The sequence below is a fragment of the Nelumbo nucifera genome, chromosome 1 (assembly GCF_055504915.1).
Source record: "Nelumbo nucifera cultivar China Antique chromosome 1, China Antique-T2T, whole genome shotgun sequence".
Lineage (NCBI taxonomy): Eukaryota > Viridiplantae > Streptophyta > Magnoliopsida > Proteales > Nelumbonaceae > Nelumbo > Nelumbo nucifera.
This window is the reverse complement of record NC_142649.1, coordinates 175060875-175085195: the sequence shown is the minus strand read 5'-3', so window position 1 is coordinate 175085195 and position 24321 is coordinate 175060875. Positions and strand designations below refer to the sequence as shown.

The window sequence follows — 24321 nt, the reverse complement described above, 5'->3', positions numbered from 1 at the left end:
CCAGGCACACGCCAGTCGAGGCCCACAAGACGAGCTTCTTTCAGCTCCACAAATCAAGGACGCAGGCGTTCGTAGCGTCCTTTGAACCACTCAACTGATGGACACGTAGGGGTGTCAATTGTACCCATTATAAATGGATCAGGTCCAATCCAATAAATATTTTGGACCATTTTAGACCGATCCAATTTAATGTTTAAACCGTTTAATTTGTTTAAATTCGTTTTAATTTAGATTAATTTCAACCCAAACCCAGTCCATTGACACCTATATTCTCTTAGATCAATAGATTGGATATTGGCTTAATTCAACTGAATCCAATATAAATTTATTATAGATGGACCAGGTCCAGTCCAATCTAATAAATATTTTGGATAGAATTGGTTCAATCCAATATGCCTTATTGGTCCGTCCAATTCATCCAAATTGATTTTGGACTGGATGGGGTCGGTCCAAATTGACACCCTTACGAACACATATCATTCTTTGGAGTTGATACTCGGCTCCCATAATTTTCATTACGGTCTGTAAGGAATGATAACGAGGCAGGAGCAAGGTCGGGTTTTGCCTGCCCGTACCCAACCCCGAATTCAAATTCTTCGCCTCAAACCCCAGCGGAGATAAAAATCCTAACCCCATCCCTGTTGCTATGGGGATCAGGGATTCCTAATTTTGCTCCACTTTACCCTAGTTATTCTTATTTGTATATTTATTATTTTATTTTTTTTAAATCTACTTAAAACTATTTTATATTATATAATATATGATATTATAATATCATCCCTGCCCCATCCCCGACCCCAGAATTTCGAGTTATCCCTGAACCCGCCCCAGACCCCGATCAGCTGGTCAAAAGAATCCCCCGATCGATGTAGGGCCTCATGGAGACGGGTCAAATTGTCATCTTTACTGTCTGATTTCCAAAAAAAAAAACGATATGAGAGGGGATGAGAATGGGATAAAAACAGAAAATTTATTCTCTCACTTGGGTGTCCTGTGTTCGATTTGTTGAGCCAAATGTGTGGGAAAATCAAGTTTCCAATGTTTTACTGAGAAATTTTGTAGAAATTCATGATAAACCCACTATTGGTTCTTTTTCATCAAGTAAAATGTTACTGACATTTGGCTTTCATAATTTTCATTATGGTTTTGGAATTGAAAACCATTAGTTCACATTTTTTATTTTTTACTTGAACTGCACCATAGTACCATACATAACCTTCTTGTGTCATTCTATATTAATTCTCATAATTAAGGAGTGTGCCTCGTTTTTTTAATCCTGGACTGGGGTAAGAGCTACAGCTCGGACATAAGCCCAGTCTAGCTGGATTTCGTGGCAATGATTTTTATTTATTAATTATTAAATATAATATATATATATATGTGTGTGTTTTATTTATTTTCATCCCAGCTCAGAAATTTATTGAGTCTGATGTGGGCCTGGACTCAAACCTAGCCTGAACACAAAACTTATGCCCAAACCTAAAATCTCTAGACCAGGCTGAAAATGATCACTCTTAAAGACTAGAAGCCTAGAACCAACCATATAAAATCGTTCTCTTCTCTCATGCCTATCTTCATGGTTTTTAAAACCAAACCGGTCAGGGGTCCAATTACCAGTTCAAGTGGTCTAACCATTCGATCCGAATGATCGGCCCGTTCTGACAAAAAATAAATTAATTAAAAATTTTGAAAAACGGTCAAAACGGTTCAAACGGTTAACTGACCGATTCAACGGTTTACTGACAAAAATCAACAGTTTTGGAGAAAAAAAGCGCTTTTGGGAGAAAATAGTGACCGATTTCTGATTTTTCCGGGCAGTCCGGTTTTGAAAACCATGCTTATCTTTTCTAGTTTCCTTGGTTCTTTCTTTGTTATAGTTCATTGCATGGCTGAAGTTGAAGCGAATGGATGCACGATGGTCAATATTAGAGCTTTGCATGCGCATATCTATGCATAATGGTTAAATATAAGAGCTTTGCGTGTGCATATCAATCCTGTATTAATCACCATTCATAAAAGGCTTAAGTTATATTATTTTGTAAATTTAGTGACATTAAAAGCCAACATATGAGTAAATAGTAGTCAAATCCTTAGTAGACTAAATACCCAATACATTGTGCTTTATTGTGGGATGTTCAGTACATCTCTAGTCATCCAAATTTTTGCCCCTTTTTCCTTGACTTTAGTTTTAATAATTTCAGCCAACAGCTCATCAAAGAGGATTCCTTGTAGACATTACTTCTTTACCTAGCTTAAGGACTGGATGGCTCAAAATCAATATTTAGGAGGGCCATGCTTAACTACCCATTTTGGCAAAATAGAATACTTTCTGACATTCAAGTCTAAATTATACAGAATTACACAAAACTTAGAAGACTGGTCAGGATAGAACTTTCTAGAGTGCGTTAAGCCTTCAAGTAGATCATCTCCATATAAAATCTTTATATCCTCTGTATATTCATATTGGGGTCTAACTCGCTTCCCTTGGGCCCAAGGAAATCATAGCCACCTTTAACATTCAGATCAAAAAGTAAGGAGCTCTCCTCAACCTTGATCTTAATTTCTTTCTTCTTTGCTTCTTCTAACTCCCGGTAAAGCTGGAAACCTGAACTGTGATTGTTCTCCTGGTTATCATTCAATAAACTCTTCCCTATCATTTCACCTTTGCTCTCATCTTCCCTCACTTGGTTCATGTTCTCCATGAGACCTGAAAGTGCTAAATTGAAGTCAGTCAGTTGGGCTCTTGTGGCTTCTAAACTCCTTGGGCATTTCGTATCAGTGGAAAGGCTCTTCTGGGCTTTCTCTAATATGGCTTGTAAATACTTCCCTTGTGCTTCAATTCTTATCTGTAGTTTCTTCTGCACCTGCATGAAATTTTGTGGAGATTGTAGGGGTGAGTTGTTTAAGAAAGATTGAGTATTACAGAAAATCAAAATCCAATAGTTGCCTACCTCAAGTTGCTCTTGCAGTCTTCTCTGCACCTCAATCTGATACCTTAATGCCTCTGCTATTGGTATTCCTCTGTTATAGAAGAAAGGATATTAATTATTTATGTATTCAATTTATTTTTATTTTTCTGTAATTGTAGCATCACAAGAAGTGAATCTGAAATAATTCACCAGCCTATGAAAAAAAAAGTTGGTTCTATTGTTCTTTTGACCCCAGCAGTGGAGCCAGTGACCAGGACAGCTGACTGGCCGACACCTGTTCTGTAACTTGCTAGTTGCTACATGCTGTTTATGTTTCTGAGCGTTGGTCTTACCTGGTAAATAAGAATATAAGATGCCCCAAACAAACATGGAGAGAAAATCTAGTCGCTCGATTTCACATTTAGGGGGTGTTCTCCAATGTGAATGGCTTTGTTTTCTAAAAACAAATATGTATGATTTTGTTTTCTAAAACAAAAACAATTGACATGTCAGTAAAAACATTTTTGCTTTAGAAAACAAAAGCATTCCCTTACTGGGTGTTCAATTTGAACTGTTTTTCTTGTTGGGAGTTATAAAAGCAAACTTTATCCCACACTTCTTGCATTTAGGGCTATCAATTAGACTGGATTTGGTCCAATCCAATACAGTCCAATGTGAGTAGATTATAAATGGATCAAGTCCAATCCAATCCAATAAATACTTTAGACCATTAAGTCTGGATTGGTCCAATTCAATGTTTTATTGGTCTGTTCAATCCGTTCAAATTAATTTTAGTTTGGATGGGATCCAATACAAAATCGATCCATTGACACCCCTACTTCCATTCAGTTTATGACAAGTGTTCCCTTACAGTGTAGAAATCCTTATTCATATAAGAATACACATGTGATGGGACATCTGTTACACACCGAATGGAAGTTAGAAGAGAAGTGTAAAACAAGTGTAGGAGGCCCAACACCCCGCACTGTGATGGTCTTGCACTTGTAGGAGTGCAAATGAACTTCCACAGGGAGGATACATACCTTTCACTGTTCTCTTTAGAAGTGCTGCTGCTTGTCGCCGAAAAATGCATGTGGTTATAACCAGAGTCTCCTATATCCATAAAGCAATGTCAGTTAGTAAAGAATACTTGTTAGAAGAGAAGAGAGAAGATCTAGTACTCTAGTTTTCACACTTGAACATTTTTCATATTACTTCCCTCCACACAGCGGTAAAAATAGGTACAGATGCAACTTGGGCCGGGCAAAAAGAAAAAGGTTGGATTGAGTAAGGATTTGTTCAAGATTATTTTAGGGTAAGGTTGGAAAATTCAACCTAACATAGAATATGATTCTTTATATGCTATAAATACATTATATTTTTGTGTTATATAATAAATACATTATATTTATATGATAATATTGTTTTTGTATTTTATTATAATATTAGTCTGTATGGTATTATTATTATATTATTATTATTATGATATTATAGAGAATTAAACAAAAAGATAATTATCATATGTATTGTATTCAAAGGGTAAAACTAAAAAACAAAGTATTTGTATTTCTCAAAAATCACAGTATTTAGATATCTAAACACCTTCACCGCATTCAAAGATTTAAGAAACTTCCAAGCTTAGAACCATTTTCGAAACTTTTTTTTTATTCTCTTTTGAAAGATTAGTTGGAATTTAATTACCAAACGCTTTTATAGGATCCCAGCCCTCTTTTATCCTTTCTAAAAGAGGGCTGTCCGGTACACCGGCCAGCAGAATCCGCCAAGTTTCTTCATTTCTCCCTCAGACACGAAAAGAATATTCTCTATTTCTTTTTATCTTTTGGTTTCTTTTCTTTTTGCAGTGGTTGGAATTTAGAAAAGCCATCGCAGATGAGGTCAATACATAACAGTACAAAGCACCAAGTCATTCCATCTCAAATTCCCCCAACTTGGGCTTCTACTCGTGTTCTTTCTAAGTTATCTTTTTTACGTATACGCAAGACATGCGAGATGCAACCGCGTCCTGCTTCGCCATCAAGCCTAACTGGCAACCAGGCTAGCTAGTTCTACAATACAAACATCACGAGCTTTTGCTTTATGGAAAACCATCACAAAATCATGCGTTAAACCTTAAGCTAACCTGCCGGAAGTTTCTTCTCAGTTTAGTTTAGAATTCGTTATTCGGTTCAAGGTTCAAAATTTTGTATAGGGAAAATTTCGGATCAGTATTCTGTATTTTGGTTCGAGTGAAAATTTGGCCCTGAACTTTAAAATGTGATAATTTAGTATCGAATTTTTGAAACACGACAATATTTAGTACCTGCCATCAGTTATGTATATCACGTGACCTCATGTGTGATTTAAGACTTGAAAATCTTAAAACTACCCTTGAAAATAAAACACACTGTTCATCATCTTCTTCCTCAAAAAGATGAAACAAAGCCCAAGCTCTCTATCACAAACACCAAAACCCTTGCAATAGAGTCCAAGCTTTCTGTCACAAACACTTGCAATGGCTTGCCTTTCTCGCAAAGTCGTTACAAGTCTTTGCCAAGAACAAAAAATTCCAAGTTTTACACAACTTACTTTTATTTTTTTTTTAACATAGTAATATTTTATTCCTATAGGTTAAAGATAGGAGAAGAATTGGAAGCTTTGTCTCAATACTTGAGAGAGAGAGAGAGATCAGTGATGGTGGCCGGAGACTTTTCTCTTTTTCCAATTTTCAGATAAGATAATTACAGTAGTTAAAGGAAAATTTTTCTCCTAGAAATTGCTTTGGTTTTAGTCCGAAGATGACAGAATATTCAGAGGAGAAGAAAGACAAAAATGTTGTCGCAAGGATGAAAAATTTGAGGGTTGGTTCTGATTTTAGTAGATGGTTGATAAAGAAAATTATATAACACTTGAAGGGCATTTGTGTCTTTTCACATGTCACTTAACGGTTGATTAACGACATGTACTAAATTGTCGTGTTTCGGAAGTTAGGATACTAGATTGTCGCATTTTAAAGTTCGAGGACCAAATTATCACTCAACAAGGTACAAGGTACTAATCAGGAATTTTCCCTTTTGTATATTATATTGGACTTTCAAGGTCTTTAGGATTCATTTCGTTTGTGTCAGAATTAGAATTAGAGTCAAAATCAAAATTCCTTGAATTTGGAAGTGAAATGACCCATTATTATAATCTTTTTAGTTCAGACAGATTTCAGAATGAGAGTTAAAATAAATTGAAATGAAATTTCATTCTCAAAGGAGTGGGAGGGAATGGCCATTCCCTCAAATGGGGGAATATCATTCTAATAGAAATGTAAATGAGATTTTGATTTCACCTAACGGAACAGTTAAAATCAGAATGATCCATTCCTATTCTGATTCCATACCTCTATCCCCACAAACCACACAGGCCCTTAGTCTTTTACTAGGATCCTGAGTTCCTGACCGCTTTGTATCGGATGTATCAATCCTTTGAACATTGCTTGGGTTTGGGTGGCAGGTTTACTGGCCATTAGCTGAGTTTCGGTGACCCCTCACAGAAATCAAAATCGTAGTGGTGATGTAATATTTACATGGTCCACCTAAGTGGGAATCTATGCTCGAGTAGGTTCTCACAGAAATAGTGAGGGAAAAAAGTTGATCCTTGTAGGCTGTGTTTGGTTTGACAAAAAAAAAATAGAGAAAGAGAGAGTTGAGGGAACATTTTGTGAGATTCTTTAACAACTTTTTCATTACTGTTTTCAAAACCGGACCGGACCGGACCGGACGGTTGGATCGGAAAAATTAGGAATCAGTCATCTGACCGGTTTCGTTTTTCTCCAAAACCGCTTTTTCCCCAAAACCGTTGATTTTGGTCAGTAAACTGTTGAATCGGCCGATTAACTATTTGAACCATTTGAACGATTTTGACCGTTTTCTAATTTTTTAATTTTTTTTATTTTTTGTCAAAATGGGCCAGCCATTCAGGTCGAACGATCGGACCGTTCGAACTGATAACCGAACCCCTGACCGGTTCAATCACCGGTTCGTTTTTAAAAACCATGTTTTCCATAACTCTATATTTCTCTCTTATTTTCTATAAGCCAAACACAGCATTAGGGTTGCAAAAGTGCGGTTACTCACCAACACTGTCCACGCTTAGTTCTTCGCTCTTAGCCTGCTCTATATTGGTTCCTTTCTTCGATTGCTTTCCAAGTCTATACTTCTGCACCCACCAAAAAACCAGACATAGATCCGTTAAAAAATGGACTGGAGACAAGGCAACTGGGCTTGGTTGTTAGCCCAGCCCAACAGGTACCCTTTGGGGATGAAAATCAATCCACTATGTCATTGGGGGTACTTTCATCTCTTAAAAGTAAGGGTCCGTTTGCCTGGTTTAAAACCGGAAAGAATGTTCCCAATTTACTACCCTTGGCCATTTGCATCATCAAAATTTGAAACAACCGGCGTTCCATAAATCTCAATTTTGTACCTTTTGTCTTACCTGTTTCTCATGTTTCGTACTTAACAGGCAAATTTCCCAAAAACAACATAACATCCAAATCAAGTGGCCAGAAATCATCTGATCAGACTCATCTTTTGTGAAACAATGTCTTAGATGGGACCCATTTAAATTGGACCCTGATACAGAGAACACGTGAAAGGTCATCCAAGCCTCAGATCCATCTATGGTCATGTGACCCTAGACCATAGATGATAGAGCTCTAGACGCTCAGAGTCAGAGAGGAATGCCAGCCAGAGACAGGGTCGAAATTCACAAGCCTAGCTCTGTGTGAGACGGCCCCATTCCAACATTCCAACTCTGACACTTGTTGGACTGGGATATTGATAGAAGCCACCAACACCAATTCATTTGTCCAATCCAGTCGACCTCAGAGTCAGAGTCAGAGTCGGTCTCATAGATCAATATCTTCTTCTTCTTTGCCTTGTAAATTAACAAAGAATTAAAAGTAAAGCAAGAGAACACGAGTCTACCTGTAAATGGCTCTTCAAATGGTACAATGTCAATCCTTTTAGGCCCATCACCCTCAGCACTGACTTGGGTGTTGCTTCTGTACACAATCAATTCATCCATTTACTCGAATTATCATTCATATTAACTAGAAATGGATAGTTAATTGAAGCTCAGAACAAGAAATAACATACTGTCGGGTCCACCTAGCTTTGTCACGGCATCAACAAACCGGTCGTGAAGATCTGGCGTCCACCTCAGCCGGGGTTTAGGATCCCGGGACAGAACCATTCCCGTCTCCAACGCATAGCTCCCACAGGTCCTCTCCATCTCATCACCACCACTTCCGCCACCGCTGCCGTCTCCGTCGGCGCCACCACAGTCGCTCCAAAGCCGGAAATTTGATTTCCCTGGATAGGAACTATTCAGGAAATACGTTGGATTTTTCCGATTTCCGTCCTTGTTTAAAAAGCTTATTCCACTTCTTCATAAGTCATACGCCTTTTGCTTTCCTTAATGTAACTCTCGCTCTCCATTTGCCTTATAACAGTGAGAAAAGAGAAATTCGTTAGAGAATGTCGAAAAGCAAAAGCAACCAAAAGTTCGGGTCCACCTTATTGTGTTCGTACCGCGAAAAGTCCCCGATTCGAATTCTCATTCTTTGTCAACAAGTCTCGCCTTCAATGGATAATGCATCAAAAGATGAAAGTGCAGAGCCAGATAGAGGGATTTTTTTTTTTTTGTACAGAAGAAGCTGTTGATTTGTCTGAGGAAGCCGTAAAGCAGATGCGTTCTTGTCTCTGTAACAAAAGCTACCACCTGGTCCACCTCTTGGAATCAAAATAGCTAGATCCTTTTGGTCGAACTGTTTGGATGAAGATTTTGATGCAAAAGGAGAAGATTTGGTGAAGAAATCCTGATAATGCACTGATGACTTTGAAATGTTTCTCAATTTGAACTGCTGTTTGATCGGATAATGATCTTTAACACGAACAAAACGAAGAGTTCAGAGAAAGCAAGATAGAGAGAGGCTCCGATCAAGACTTAAAGAAGAGACTACAGAGATGAGATAGAGCTTTAACTTTAACGGACAACGAGATGAAGAGAGGAAAAAAATTAGAAAAAGAAAAAAGGGGCCAAGATTCGCGAAATAAGAACATGGAAGGGTTAAAGAGATAAAAGCAGAGAACAGAGAAGAAATTCCGAGAAAGATTATTCAATCAGCGAATGAGTGTTGGGTGCGTAACAGGGAAGGCGAGGATGAGCCACGTGGAAGCCAGCGTGGAAGATTCGCCGGCAATTTTGGCACAGAATATTCGGCAGCCCACGTGCCACGTCGACCGCATGAGTGGTCTAGGCCCCACAAAAGGGACGCGTTTCGACTTATCCGCAAGAGACGGGAGGTCAGAGGTGACGCGAGAATATTCGCGTGGGCCGAAATTTATGAAGCCCGTGAAGGCGTGAAGTGATTTTTCCTCTCTCCCTTGTTTACACTTTACAGTAGTAGATGTCTAGATTCTCCGGCAAAGCTTGGTCCCATCACGGCATCACCCATGCCCAATGACCCGGTTGTAGAACCGCCCCGGATTATAATTTGCCACGTGTCAGATCATTTACCGTTTTGGTTCTACTGTGGGGATTTATGTGGGCCCATGTGACGCCACGTATGTATATAAGGATTTATTGCAATTAAAAGGCATCTGATAAGCTGATATTGGGTGAAACCGTTCTCTTAAAGTGGGATCCGGTCCCTCTAGTCCGGTTCTATGTATAAATCCGTTATTCAGTTTGGTCGAAGTTCAGAATAGCACGAATCTAAGCAGAACCATATCTCCGTGCAGATAAGAGAATCTCATCTAGATGGCATTTCTAGCAAATTACCTAACCAATTGGCTAAAATACAGGGATTAATTAGAATTTCTTTTACAACTAGATCTGAATCCTATCCTAATTGGTACATATATTTTCCTGTCAGGTTTTTGATAACAGTTGAAATGGCTGAACTGAATGATTTAATGTTTTGTCTTTTCTCGTTTCGGAAGAGTATAAATATAAATATGTGTAGTATGAAATCTTGTAGTCTGTTCAAACTAGACGCAGGGAAAAAAATATTGTAATCTGTATTATGTTGTATTCATAAATCTTATATTTGTATGGTATATATTTGTATTATAACAACTGATTTGGCTGAACTAAATGACTAAATGCTTTGCCTTTTTAGGCTCAGTTTGGAAAGAGCGCAAATAAAAATATGTAGTGCAAAATCTTGTATTTTTGTATTATATATATTTGTATTTGTACTGTACTCTTTTAGCTCAATTTGGAAAGAGCACAATATATATATATATAGCAAGTTCACGTCACCATGCCTCTCTTTGCACCAAATCCCCCTTCCTAATTTCCTATTTTTGATTTTTTTATTTTTTTAATTCGACATAATTACCCATTAAGCCAATAAGAAAATCACATAGGCTTAACTATTTCTAACAACCATAAAGAAAGAGGGATTTGCTTTTCTAATGTTTAGCCATGGGGCACCACTTTCTCCTAAATTGACTCTAATTCCTATTTATCTCCTAAATTATCTCTAACTCCTATTTATCTCTTAAATTATCTCTAATTTAGGTGGTGTTTGATAAATCTGAAATCTGAAGTCTGAAAAGTTAAAAAGATATTAAAAGTGTCTGAAATCTGAAAAGAGGCATAGATGCTTTTCTGCTTTTTAGAGGCTCTGAATCCATAAGTTTGCTTGTGTTCGATCAACCATTTACCATTTGAAATTCACTGATTCTACTATTTTACCCCTAAAACATACTATTTTGAAATGTTGAATTCAATTTGTATTATCTCATAAAAAAATAATTTTCAACCTCAAAATAATATTGAAACAATACAAATAATAAATAATAAATTAATAATTAAAAATTACTAATTATTAAATGAAACGATTAAAATTAAAAAAAAAATAACTAATGACTATAAAAATATTAAAATAATTAATAATTAATAATTTATACAAATAAAAATTAAAATAATGTTTAAAAATTAATGAAATAATTAATTATTAATTGGACCACTTTGCCCCCTCGTCCAAACTCGGTAGTCGGATCATTCATAGTGGGTGAACTCCCGCAAACGGGAGGCTCTCTGAAATTGCAATTCATTGTTATCAAATAGCCAATAATCTCACTAAGCCAAAACTAGTAGCTACTCGATTCAAATCACAAAACTAAAGCTAACCTGATACTAAAATATCAGACTAATTTAGATTAACATTAGAGTAACTCAGATGCTAGTACCAGTCGTCACCATGACTAATATAGCATATAAAAGTTCAATCCAACAGCTGATAGAAGGAGAATGATATGCAGAGAATTAGAAACTTTCTAACCTTTCTATTCAACTAATTTTAAACTTCAATAAAAAGAATAAACAAAATGAACAATAAAACCAGGAAAACCATGAAAGATAACAATCGTTAAAACCAGGAAAGGCCTATTCGATTTCTAAATAACCAACAAAGAAATGTTTACAGACATGGATTGACGATGAGAATTCAGAGAAGCTGGTTGATGCTTTGTCGGCTCTTCGTCTCCCTTAGGTTCCGATCGTTCTGAAGAGATTTAGGCCTAAATTCATTCATTCATTGTTGTAGGGAAGAGCTCAATTTGCTTTGATTGTTTGTGTTCTGAGAATGACTTCTTTGAGCGACAATGGTGTCTAACGATTGCAACCGAGAGCTGGGAGATAAGACACAATCCTCCGGGTGTAGGTTTCGCCAAAGACTGAGAAAAGTACAGATCTAAAAGGTGGCTGCTGCTGCAATTTGTTGCATCAGCGGGAGAGACTGGGTTAGGGATGAGAACGTTACCAAGAGAAAGGGAATTTAATAATAGAGGAGAGAAAACAAAGAGAGAGAGAGAATGAACCGCCGCCGCTGCAATTGCAGGGGGCGGTGACGGAAAAACAGGGGGGAGAGAGAGAGAGAGAGCGAGAGAGAAGGAACCATCGCCGCTGCAAGTTGCAGCAGCGGTGACGAGAAGGCAGGGGAGGGGGTGAGAGAGAGAGAGAGAGAGAACCGCCGCCACTACAAGCTTCTGCAACTTGTAGCGGCGGTGACGGGAAGGCAGGAGAGAGAGAGAAGGAACCGCCGTCGTTGCAAGTTGCAGTGGCGGTGGCGGGAATACATGAGAGAGAGACAGAGAGAGTGCAACAGCGGTGGAGCTTCGTTAGGTTGTAGACTCGCATTGAGAGAGCAGGAGAGACAGAGAGAGACAGAGAGAGTGCAGGTTAGATTCGAGTTACAGGAAGGATAAACGCATGTAATATTAATTTTTTAAGGGCATTTATGTCTTTTATATACCTTTGATTTACGTCTGAACCATTAAGCAGCCGCTCTATCTCTTAGAAATTAAGATCTGAAATCCAATTTCAGATCTCTAATAAGAGGGCATATCAAATGCTTGGTGGCGTCTGAAAAGCAATTTTTTCAGATTCAGACATCTGAAAATTGCCATCAAACGCCACCTTAGTAGAGAGGTTCTCTCCAAAACTATCTCTAATTCCAATTTATCATCACCCCCACTTTTTATCTATATCTATCTAAAAAAAACTTCAATTAAAAAACTTTAGAATTATTTAAATATTGTAACAAAATTATATACTAAATTTAAAATATTTATTCAAAATTATAACAGAATTATCAATAACATTCATATTATTGATAATTCTATATTTTTACAAAATTAAATCTATTAATTATAATAGATTTAATAAATATCCTCTCCCCTACTACTAACTTTTTTATTTGTTTTGGGAAATTCTCGATTAGTACCTTGTACTTTGGGTTTATTGCCACTTTGGTCTCCCAAACTTTAAAATGTGACAATTCAGTACCCAAACTTTCAAAATATGCCAATTTAGCACCTACCATTAACCATCCCATTAACCAGTCATTAAGTGGCATTTGAAAACACAAATGTCCTTCAAGTGTCATCTAATTTTGTTTATCAACCATCCAAACATTGCAAAAAATGAACAAATGAACAGTCACAAATCCTTGCCTCTTATATATATTCAAGAAAGTTGGGATTACGTCTTAGTGGGCATTTTGGTGACCCCAACATTCTTGAATAGAAGATGCAAGGATTTGTGAATGTTCATTTTTTGTCAACACTTGTATGGTTGATAAACAAAATCAGATGACACTTGATGAGCGATAATTTGGCCCGACCAATGACATGATGACACGTGGAGCGACCCAGAGACTTAGTTACATCTCAGCAGTCCAAGTCACCTTGGGCACCTCAGGTCACTTGGCTAACACCGGGGCCTGAGCAGCTCGTCATATTCACCAAGGTGCCTCGTAGCCTCCTTTTAGAAGCAAGCCAGCTGTCTCTGATCTCCTCGAGACCACGTCGCACGCCAATGGATCCTATCTCTATCCCGCCCGAATCGAACGGACCTGGATAAGCCTTATCGGCTTACACGGAGTTCATCTTTGGGTGCGGAACGGACTCCATGTTAAACGGGCCGGTGATCTCAAACACATTTCTGAGGCCCACGACAACTCGCCTATATAAAGGCATCGCCTGCATCCTCACAAGGTATGCACAATTTAGATCTCACTTGCTATTACATTCTAAGCTAACAGCTCTCCACAATCTCTTATGCTAACTTAAGCATCAGAGTTCCCACACCGGGTAAAGTACCCCGGACCTCTGATTCTTCATCCTTGCAGTTTGACCTGGCCACGTAGTAGTCCAACGTTCAAGCTGCCTTCTAGTAGAGAGCGACCAGATCGCGCTACATCAACACTTGAAGGGCATACATGTCTTTTCAATTGCTACTTAACGGTTGATTAATGGTAGGTACTAAATTGGCACATTTTGAAAGTTCGAGTACTGAATAGTCACATTTTAAAGTTTGGGGACCAAAGTGGCATTAGGCCCAAAGTACAGGGTACTAATTAGGAATTTCCCCAAAAAATTAAAAAAGTTAGTAGCACTGAGTTGTAACTCTTAGGCTCAATTAGGGAAGAATCAAACACAAATGTTTATAAGGAAAATTCCTTATTAGTACCATGTACTTTGGGGCTAGTGCCACTTTGGTCCCTGAACTTTAAAATGCAACAATTCAGTACCCAAACTTTCAAAACATGCCAATCCACTACCTTTCGTTAACCAGCCCATTAACCAGCCGTTAAGTGGCATTCAAAAAGACACAAATACCCTTCAAGTGTCATCTAATTTTCTTTATCAACCAACCCAACGTTGATAAAAAATGAACAGTCCCAAATCCTTGCCTCTTCTATTCAAGAAAGTTGGGGTCACCAGAATGCCCAATAAGATGTAACCCCAACTTTTTTGAATAAAAGGCAAGGATTTGGGATTTTTTCATTTTTTATCAAAATTTAGATGGTTGGTAAAGAGAATTAGATGACACTCAAAGGGAATTTGTGTCTTTTCAAATGCCACTTAATAGTTGGTTAACGTCAAGTACTAGATTGGCATGTTTTAAAAGTTTGGGTACTAAATTGTCGCATTTTAAAGTTTGGGGACCAAAGTGGCACTAAACCCAAACTATAGGGTACAAATCGGGAATTTTCCCATATTTATAGTGCATATACAACATTTGCAATACAATATATAAGGTTTTGCATTGTACACATTTGTATTTGTATTCTTTCCAAACTGATGTTAAAAAGAATACAAATGCAGATATGTACAGTGCAAAAACAAGGTTCACAAGGTTTTGCATTGTATATATTTGTATTTACACTCTTTCCAAACTGAGATTTAATAATAGTTAACCAGATAAGGATCAAATAATTTCAATCTAATCCAAATCCAATTTATGGAAATCCAATCCAATTCATTTTCAATAAAATAGATGTTGGACGAATCCAATCCAAAATAATATCAATAAAATTGTATTTCTGTATACAACATTTAGTGCTTTTGTATATATAGGATCGACAACAATTAAAAATAATGTAAGCAATGGCTGAGTATGGTTTGTATTTTGTAATGGTCAAGTATATTTTTAACAATTTAGTTAAGTATTGGTTTGTAAAAGTTGTGACAGGTTTGCAATGGTTTCTAACAGATTAGTATGGATTTATATGGAGCACAGGTTTTGAAATAGCTTATAAAATTTGAATATGGACATGTGATAGTTGAATATGGGTTTATAACAGCTTGAATATGGGCATGTGATAGATGAATATGGGTTTACAATTAACAGTGGAGTAGTAGTTGTAACAATTAAATGAGTTAATTTGCAATAGTTTTGTAGCAATTACATATCACTTTATAATAGCTGAGTAACAATTGATACATACCGACACTAACACAATACATATCATGGTAAATTTCCTATTGCGTCACATGTAAGTATCGACAAAAAACAATAAGGTTGTGTTTAGTTGCAGTACAAATTTCATTTGCATTGGTGTAAATGCATAGGAGTGTAAATTTTGGTTTACTTTTACTTCAGATTTCACTTTGTCTTATTTGTATGTGAGAACCACTTTTTTTACGGGATCGATCATAAAGGGGCTACACAAGATGGATGGAGGGTGGCACGTCCCCTTAAGTTAGCAATTAGCAAGACAGATAAATGACATCCACTTTAGATGAAAGAGAATGGAAGAAGGATGGTTATTTGTGTAGGGGTAAAGTAGAATGCAAGATAATACAAACATATTAAAATTAAATGCATGATAAATCCTTATATTGTCTTGTCGAAACTATTTTCAAAGAAGCGGCACATCCGGTACAAGAAAACTCAAACTTACTTTTGCATGATAAATCTGATAATTGCATCTCATCAAACCACTATGTATTGCTATCAAAAATATTTATTAGTTATTGCAACTATCCTTCCATGTTGTACAAGTTCTAAAGTGATCGAAATGATAACTAACCCACCATCTAATAATGCAAATAAAGAACCGAACCAGTGAAAACAGGTTAATTAAAGAACAAATTTTTCACCCATTTGCAAGTTGAACATCTCTCCGTGATGGTGAATGGCCCAAAAGTGGTTGTTGAGTATGAATTTGTTCACATGGGAATATATATCGTACCATTAGATCACAAATATGAGAAATATAAGCTTTTGGGGGGTTTTGATCCATTTCAGGGGGTAAGCATGAGCCCCTGATCAGGCTGTATTTATACTTTGAACCTTAGCTGATATGGATCGAACATGGAAATACAATGCTAGGTACCAAACAGCCCCTTGGTGATTGAAAGAATATTTTTTATTTATCATTTAAAAGGTGTTCTCAACAAAAAAATTTGATTTTTTTGGTAAAATTGTTTTATTTGATTGAAAGAATATTGTTTTATTTGATTGAAGAAAATAATGTCATCTATGAGGAGGGGGGAAGATTCTTTCAAAATCCAAAACATGTTTTTCCATAAGACTAACATCTATTATATATACTAAGGTGGGATCGGGCCTTCGTTAAGACGACGTGGCCTTCTCTTCCCGCAAGAAAAGGTATCTGCACGTGAAATCTTTTTTCACACGCGAAAATAACGGGATGGGCCTTTCATATGACAAAACTGAACTCTTTCCAGAGTTGTTTTTTTCCGTTATAATAAAAACCAATTTGAGACAAAGGAAGGTAAGATGATCTATGAACAGGAAGAACCAGAGAGAGGAAGGCTTTAAAAAAAAAATGAAGGCTCCAACTAAGGTTCTGTTATCGTTGGGGAAAATCTCGCTATTAAGGTTCTATGAAGCATCGTTCATCGTTTAATAGTTCACAAATCAAAACCTAAACATGGCTCCCAGTTGTTCGGTCTACACTACAAGAAAATCGGTCTGCGACCACCGGCTTAGAACTGAAGACCGCCGCCTTAGGTTTTCAGTCCGCCCCCTAAACCTCTGCGGGCTTAGGTCAAAACCGCCGACTTAGACAATAAAGACCGGTCTGACGCGGTTCAATCATCCCTAAGCTGGCGGTATGTCAAAACCGCCAGTTCAGAGTAAATAAAGGTGGTAGTCACGACCGCCGGCTTAGAGCTCCTTGGACCGCCGCCTTAGGTCCATCGATATATTACTTACGTTTTTAGGTGGCGGTCAGGACCAAGCTCCTTGAACCGCCACCTTAGGTCCGTCGATATATTGCTTCCGTTTTTAGGTGGTAGTCAGGACCGCCACCTTAGGCTTAGATTTTTTTTTATTTTTATTTATACCGAGTTAATACTAACATTTTTTTTGCACCTGCACTTTCATTAATTCACACTTTAATACCTATTTATTACAAATCTCATGACAATTGATTTATAAAAACAACTTCAATATAAAATGTTTTAATTTAAAAAAATAAATTTTATTATATCCAAAACAAATTATTCAAATACAATATCCAATTAACATAAAAAGTACAAGGACTTTAAAAAAATTCAATTTGTCGAATAATATAGCACATCTTCCAATGCAAGTCCACTTAACATAATGATCAAACCTGCAAATAATAACATATAAATTGTTAGAAAACATAAAATAAATGAGATATTAATAGAAAAATATATAAAAATAGATATTCATCTGCACAAAATATTAAAATGGGCCCACTCAGGCTCAATCTTAAGCAATGGTCAATGTAATATGGTTTATTTTTCTAAGATAAACTAGTTATCTAATACATCAATCAACTTTTCTAAATAAGATAGTCAGAAATAAAACAAGTGTTACTTGGTATTATACATATGTTGATTGCATATTTCAAGCTCATGCTAAACCCTTAAGTGTAGCAGCCATTGATATGGCCCAACATAGAGTATGCACTATAGAATCAAAACCAAGAGAGATAAGACTTCCTCTCTTTGGTTGATTTTTGGTCTACTTATCCACATATCAGCTGCCATGTACACTATACAAATTTTATTATGTTTACCTTGAGATAGAAATGTTAAATTATAAATCAAGTATGAATTTTGAAATAATAATTATGAATCAGGTTTGAATTTTGAAATAGTAAAAAATAGGATTGATACTAAAAAAATAGTATCAAGGTAAACATTGATTAGGCTTGATATAAAAAGAAATAGTAAATGTTAAATTATAAATCAAGTTTGAATTTTGAAATAATAATTATGTTTACCTTGAGATAGAAAGAAAGTCCTGTTAGAAAACAACCCAGGAATGCCCTTGTTGTTGAAACCTGAAATTAAGATCATCTCCATTGTTCATCATAGGTATCTGTGTTATATACTTTTTGAGGTAAGAATAAAGAACCAACTTTAATACTACTTACCATTAGAAGGGGTCTCCTTCCAGATTTATCCATTAAGATTGCACCCACAACAGTTACGGGAACCTGTTAAACAGTAGTGTGAGATTGGGTAGAGAGAGTATTCTATTTTTGAGGATTGTGGTAGCAATGAAAACCTGAAGACAAGTATTGGGTAGAGAGAGTATTCCATGGGAAACTTTGTGGGGGAACTGGACCTGGGTTAACTCCAATATCAACACCTGCATTGTGCTTATTTGAAGCTTCAACAATAACCCCTGCTTTAACCAAGAAGTCTTCTAATGCCATGTCACCATGAGTAGGTTACCTTTCATGAGCTTTTTGTTCATTATTCTTCTTCTGCCCTTGTTTTTTTGAAGGATAAAAAGAAGCTTTATTAAACTGAAAAAAGAAAAAAGGAAGTACATCTCAAATCCAATGGTTGTCAAGTTGATAAACCAGATACACACTAGAAATTAAATTGAGAATGAATCATTATTACAAGGCTGTAGTAACAACCAAAGCTTGATCAGAAAACAAAAATACTAATACTACCTTGGTCTTCACAGGTAGTTTGATTTCCAAACCACTTCTTCTCGATCATATTCATTTTCTCTCCCTCTGTTAGATTTAAGATTGCTCTAGACACATGGGAGACTAAAGGGGAGCGCATTGGGAAAGCCTGGGAGGTGAGGACAAGGTATTAAGATAAGAAACAAACAAAACACTGAGAAAAGGTTAGGATCTGAAATGTCCAACATAAACACATCATCCATTTAGGAGACTCCTTACAACACTGAGAAAAGGTTAGAATCAAATTCTTATTGAAATAATGCTGTAGAATGAGGTTTTTATGTATAAAGGTTCGATAGGTGCCATAAACACTTTTAGAATAAAGCTTGTTAAGTGCTGCATTATCAACCAAATTTTAAAATAAAGGTTTTGCTGAATTATTTTTAGTGGAATAATTCCCCTTTGTCACAAAAATTCCTTCTTTTTTGGCAAAATAAGGAACCACAAAAAAACATTTATGGATACAACTTATACCCCCTGATTCACCTTGTAGCTGCATTATCAACCAGATTCACCTTGTTACAGGTTTATTGTTTAATTCACCTTGATATTTTGAACTTGGAACTTCATGCTCTTGAACTTAATTGGAACTATAATTTTATGTTGAACTACTGATACATCTGTTTCCAGTTTTCTGTTCAAATATATCAATTTCAAACAACACCATGCGCACACGGCACACTTTTTGTTTTCATGTTGTTACAGTCAATCTTGCAAATCTGTGACTCAACAGTAATTTCAGGCTCTTTGCAAATCATGAAACTACAAAGAAAGCAACTAACAAATTCATAGAGATCCTTGTCTGCCCCACTTGCATCTGTATATCTAAACAGAATCAGTTTTAAAACACCAGAGCTTTATCGTGAGATAAAACACTTTATATATTCTACATCTAGAATTGCAGCTGAAAAAGAAACATCAGTTTGCATATTAATGTCAAGGACTAAATCTTGAAGCTATATTATGAACCTTCATGACCACATACATCACCTTTGTTGTCTTCTAATCACCTACATTAGTTTCTTTTTTATTTGTCATGCACATACATCACCTTCTATAATTCATGTTACTTTTCTTTGTTGTACTCAAAAGAAAAGAAATGAATAATTTGTTATTTGCCTTTGTTGTCTTCTAATCAGGGGACATCTTTGACATTTACATGAAGACTAATTAATTCTTCTAGTTGTAGGAACCCGTAAGCCTTAATATAGCCTACACATCACAAGACAAAAACAACCATCATAAGAATTTTGGCTATTAATAGCCAGCCTTCTAATTATCAAAAGGGACTGTTGGGGTGTAGTGAAGTAATTGTTGTTGGGTCAAAATAACTTAGAGACATCTCTCACATACACTAAGCAAATATGTTATAATTTATAAACCTTTTTATGATATATCATTTTTTAGAGATGCCTAAATGAAAAGGTCGCAAGCAGATTAATTGTTGTCTTACGTTAAAGGTAAAATGACAATGCAAGTGTAAATGGGGCCAGTCCATATTTTAGACTTTGGTTAGGTCTTTGTGGTCACCACCTAATGAAAGCTTCATAAAGTTGAATTTTGATGAAAGCAGGGGAGTCCTTTTGAGTCCCAATTCAGATGCCACATGGATGACTCCTGAGTAGGTTTCTTCACTAAATGACCTGACGAGCAGACTTGTTTATTGCTTATTTGTATGTCTTACTAGTACCTTGAGTTCAGGCCAGCCCAATGCCCAAAGTATGACATTGGGCTAGTTCCAGTCTTGGGTTGTTAAGGGCCCGGGAATAAGATCTCCTCACGGGTCGGTCCACGGGAAAACCCTTTTGTTTCCCCTTGTCCCTTCCTTTTCTTGAGGTACCTATCTTGGCGCCTTGATGGTGATTTGTTCAAGAGATCACCAACTCTCCTTATTCTCTTCTTGACTGAATATTCGATGCCTTTATTGAATAATAGCAACTCCTTAAATAGGAGATTACAAGAAGTAAGAGTCCTGCTCTAAGGGAGACTCTATCTTGATAAGATAAGACTGATAAGATAAGATAAGCCTCTCTTAATTCTAATCTAATAGGATAAGGCAACCTATTCTATCTTGATAAGATAAGATAAGATAAGTCTCTCTTAATTCTAATCTAATAAGATAAGGCAATCTAATCTACTAAATTAATAAGATAAGATAATCTAATCTAATCTGCCGAATTAGATAGGGTGAGAACACCGGATCACTGTTGCTGTCGGCGGTGGTATTTCCTCCTGATAAACGCGTCCATATCATTACTCCCCTCCTGGACTAAGAGCTTGTCCTCAGGCTCGAACTCAGGATATGTGGCTTGGAACTCGGTCAAGGGGATCCAGGTGGCTTCGGCTGACGATAGACTGTCCCATTCTACCAGAACTTCAAGAATACCTCGATTGATAAGGGAGCGAACAAGAGTCCTAGGTTGGGGAATGAGTTTGCCTTCTTTCAAGGGTGGCAGGGAGGGGACTTGGTACGGAGGAGCACCCGTAAATGGTTTTAGCAAGGAGATGTGAAAAACATCATGAATCCTCTCTGGCAATTCGAGCTGGTATGCAACTGCGTCGATCCGCCGCAAAACCCTGAAGGGGCCATAGAATTTAGGGGCTAGTTTAGGGGCAGCCCTGTGGCGCAAGGAGTGTTGCTAGTAGGGCTGAAGCTTCAACCAAACAAACAGGCCCAGTTCGAACGACAATTCCCGATGGTGCTGGTCATAGGTATGCTTCATGCGGAGTTGGGCCTGCTGTAAGCGAAGGTATACGTCAGCTAGAAGAGCATCACGCTCTTGTAAGGAACGATCAATCTCCTCCAAACGAGTAGAGCCGGGTTCATAGGATAACAAGCGGGGAGGGTCTCGACCATAGACGACGCGAAAAGGGGTCATGCCGAGGGAAGAATGTTAGGCAGTGTTGTAACAATACTCGGCCCAAGGAAGCCAATCCACCCACCGTCGCGGTTGGTCACCCACAAAACAATGAAGATACATCTCGATCGTACGGTTTACCACCTCTGTTTGACCGTCGGACTGAGGATGAGACGCGGAGGAAAAAGCTAAGGTGGTGCCATGGAGCCGAAACAATTCCTTCCAGAAGGCACTAGTGAAAATTGGGTCTCTGTCGGTGACAATGGATTCCGGTAACCCATGTAAGCGGAAAACATGTGTAAAGAAAGCGTGGGCGACTGAAATGGTGTTGTACGGGTACGATAGAGGAATGAAGTGGGCATATTTAGAGAAGCGATCCACCACCACGAACAAAACTGATTTGCCGCCTACCTTGGGTAGTCCCTCGATGAAGTCCATGGAGATGTCGACCCAGATTTGTGTTGGGATCGAAAGGGGCTGAAGGATGCCAGCCGGGTGCAGGTTTTCCCATTTATGTTGTTGGCACGTGGAGCAATTTTGGACAAAGTCCCGAATAGAAGCCTTCATACCTTGCCAATGGAAATCAGCCCGGACGCGATGCAGCGTTTTCTGAATACCTTCATGGGTGGAGTTATGAATACTAGAGATGATGGAGGGAATCAAAGAGGAGTCTGGTGGGAAGTGTACCCGACCCTTATACAGTACCAACCCATCATGAATTTTTTGTAGTCATCGGCCCCAGACTGAATTTTTTGTACAAGGAGCGACCATTCTAGTGATTGCGGTATTGCCTTCCTGATGTCGTCAAATAGAGTGATCCGGGGTTGGGAAATTCTGCACAGAAGCATAGTGTCCTCATCGCGTCTAGACAAAGCATCAGCGGCGCGATTCAAGGATCCTGCCTTGTAATCCACCCGAAAATCGAAGCCAAGCAATTTGCTAACCCAATGCTGCTGAGGAGTGGTGAGTTGTTGCTCCAACAAGTACTTGAGGCTATAGTGATCGGTTTTGACGACGCATGACCGCCCCCACAAGTACAGTCTCCAATGTTGGACGACTCTAGCTAGCCCAATTAGTTCGTGCTCATAGACTGGTAGTTTTAAATGGCGGTCGGCTAGTTTGAGGCTGAAGAAGGCAATCGGGTGCCCTTGCTGCTGTAGTACGGCCCCGATACCCATTCCAGATGCATCACACTCAACTATAAACTCGAGAGCGAAGTTCGGTAATTGCAGAACTGGGGTGGAGGACAGAGCATCTCTTAAATTCGCAAAAGCTGTATCGGCTGCGTTGTCCCAACGGAAGGAATTTTTCTTTAGTAGGTTGGTTAACGGGGCAGCCAACAGACCATAATTCTGCACAAATTTGCAGTAGTAACCTGTTAAACCTAGGAACCCACGTAAAGCCTTGGCGGGTTGAGGCTTGGGCCATTCCTTGATAGCTTGAATTTTGGAACTATCTATCGTCACACCCTGCCCGTGGATGACGTGACCCAAATAAAGAACCTGTCGCTCCCCAAAGGAGCACTTGGACCGTTTAAGGAAGAGTTTGTGTTGGCGCAGGAGCTCGAAAATGGTCCGCAGATGGTGCATATGTTCTACCCATGATTTACTATAAACTAAAATGTCGTCAAAGAACACTGAAACAAATTTGCACAAATGGGATTGAAATACCTCATTCATCAGAGACTGGAATGTGGATGGGGCATTTGTGAGACCGAACGGCATGACTAAAAATTCAAAGTGGTCGTGGTGAGTTCGAAAGGCAGTTTTCTCAACGTCCCCAGGAGCCATTCGAACCTGGAAATACCCGGACCTGAGGTCTAGCTTGGAGAAGTACTGGGCACCATGCAGTTCGTCCAACAGCTCATCCACAACGGGAATGGGAAACTTATCCTTGATCGTCCGGCTATTGAGCTCTCTGTAGTCGACACAGAACTTCCAAGTTCCATCCCGTTTTGCTACCAACAGGACTGGCGAAGAGAAGGGGGAGCGGCTATTGCGTATGATCCCCTGTTTCAGCATTTCAGCACAGATCACATGCTCGGGGAGGAGGGAGTCCCTTGGGTTCCTGGAACACATCTGAAAATTCGGCGAGGAGTCTTTCCATGGCTGTCGTATGCATCGTTTCTCCCTGGAGTGCAAGAACCTGTGGTTTTCTCGCTTTTACTCGGCTACCCTGCCAAGAGACTTGCTTTCCATTCAAGTGGAATGTCATTGTTAGGGAGTTGAAATCCCATAAAATTGGGCCTAGAGTGATCAACCATTTAACCCCAAGAACAATAACGAATCCATCCAAGGAAAGTACGAATAAATCAGCAGAAAATAGTTCAGATTCGACCTGTATCTGGACGTCCTTACAGATTCCCGGACTGTGAACCCTCTCACCGTTTGCGACGGCTACCTATAGTCGTGGCCTGAATTCCATTGGCAGTTTTAACTGGAGGGCAGCTTGCTCACTTACGAAGTTGTGTGTGCTTCCTGAATCAACGAGTATGTGCACCGGTCTTCCTGCTATTCGTGCCTGTAACTGCATGGTCTAAGTGGTTTTTCTCCCGGTGATTGCGTGGAGAGAGATCTCCGGCTCGAACACTGAGGGTTCTTCTTCGTCCTCCTCTTGCACATCCACTAGAAGGCAGAAAAGCCTCTTGCACCTATGTCCTGCCGAGTAGAGATCGTCGCAATTGAAACATTGGCCCCACGCCTGGCGTTCAGCCATCTCGGCTCTGGTCAAACGCTTAATGGGGGAAGCCACTACGTTGCTCCCTACACTCGTTGTCGATCTG

At 38.4% G+C, this 24321-nt stretch overlaps 1 protein-coding gene and 1 long non-coding RNA gene across 4 annotated transcripts; both read right to left on the bottom strand.

Moving 5' to 3' along the window:
* Positions 1 to 2307: 2307 nt before the first annotated feature.
* LOC104596333 (Homeodomain-like superfamily protein) lies at positions 2308 to 9204 on the bottom strand. Of its 3 annotated transcripts, none has more exons than XM_010257419.3 (7): positions 8489 to 9204; positions 8066 to 8399; positions 7883 to 7959; positions 7031 to 7112; positions 3953 to 4022; positions 2952 to 3021; positions 2308 to 2864 (listed from the first exon to the last, which is right to left on the bottom strand). In XM_010257419.3, the coding sequence occupies exons 2-7, from the start codon at positions 8187 to 8189 to the stop codon at positions 2442 to 2444; spliced, it is 846 nt and encodes a 281-aa protein (XP_010255721.1). In that variant the 5' UTR covers positions 8190 to 8399; positions 8489 to 9204; the 3' UTR covers positions 2308 to 2441. The 3 variants fall into 3 exon arrangements, with proteins under 3 accessions (XP_010255721.1, XP_010255719.1, XP_010255718.1); XM_010257417.3 differs by having other exon boundaries at positions 8054 to 8399; positions 8473 to 9127; XM_010257416.3 differs by having other exon boundaries at positions 8054 to 8399; positions 8489 to 9127.
* Positions 9205 to 17207: 8003 nt separating this feature from the next.
* On the bottom strand, positions 17208 to 19096 carry LOC148804186 (uncharacterized). The gene is made up of 5 exons (XR_016085448.1): positions 18664 to 19096; positions 18267 to 18510; positions 18133 to 18195; positions 17980 to 18039; positions 17208 to 17340 (listed from the first exon to the last, which is right to left on the bottom strand). It is a non-coding gene; the product is annotated as an uncharacterized LOC148804186 (long non-coding RNA).
* Positions 19097 to 24321: the final 5225 nt, after the last annotated feature.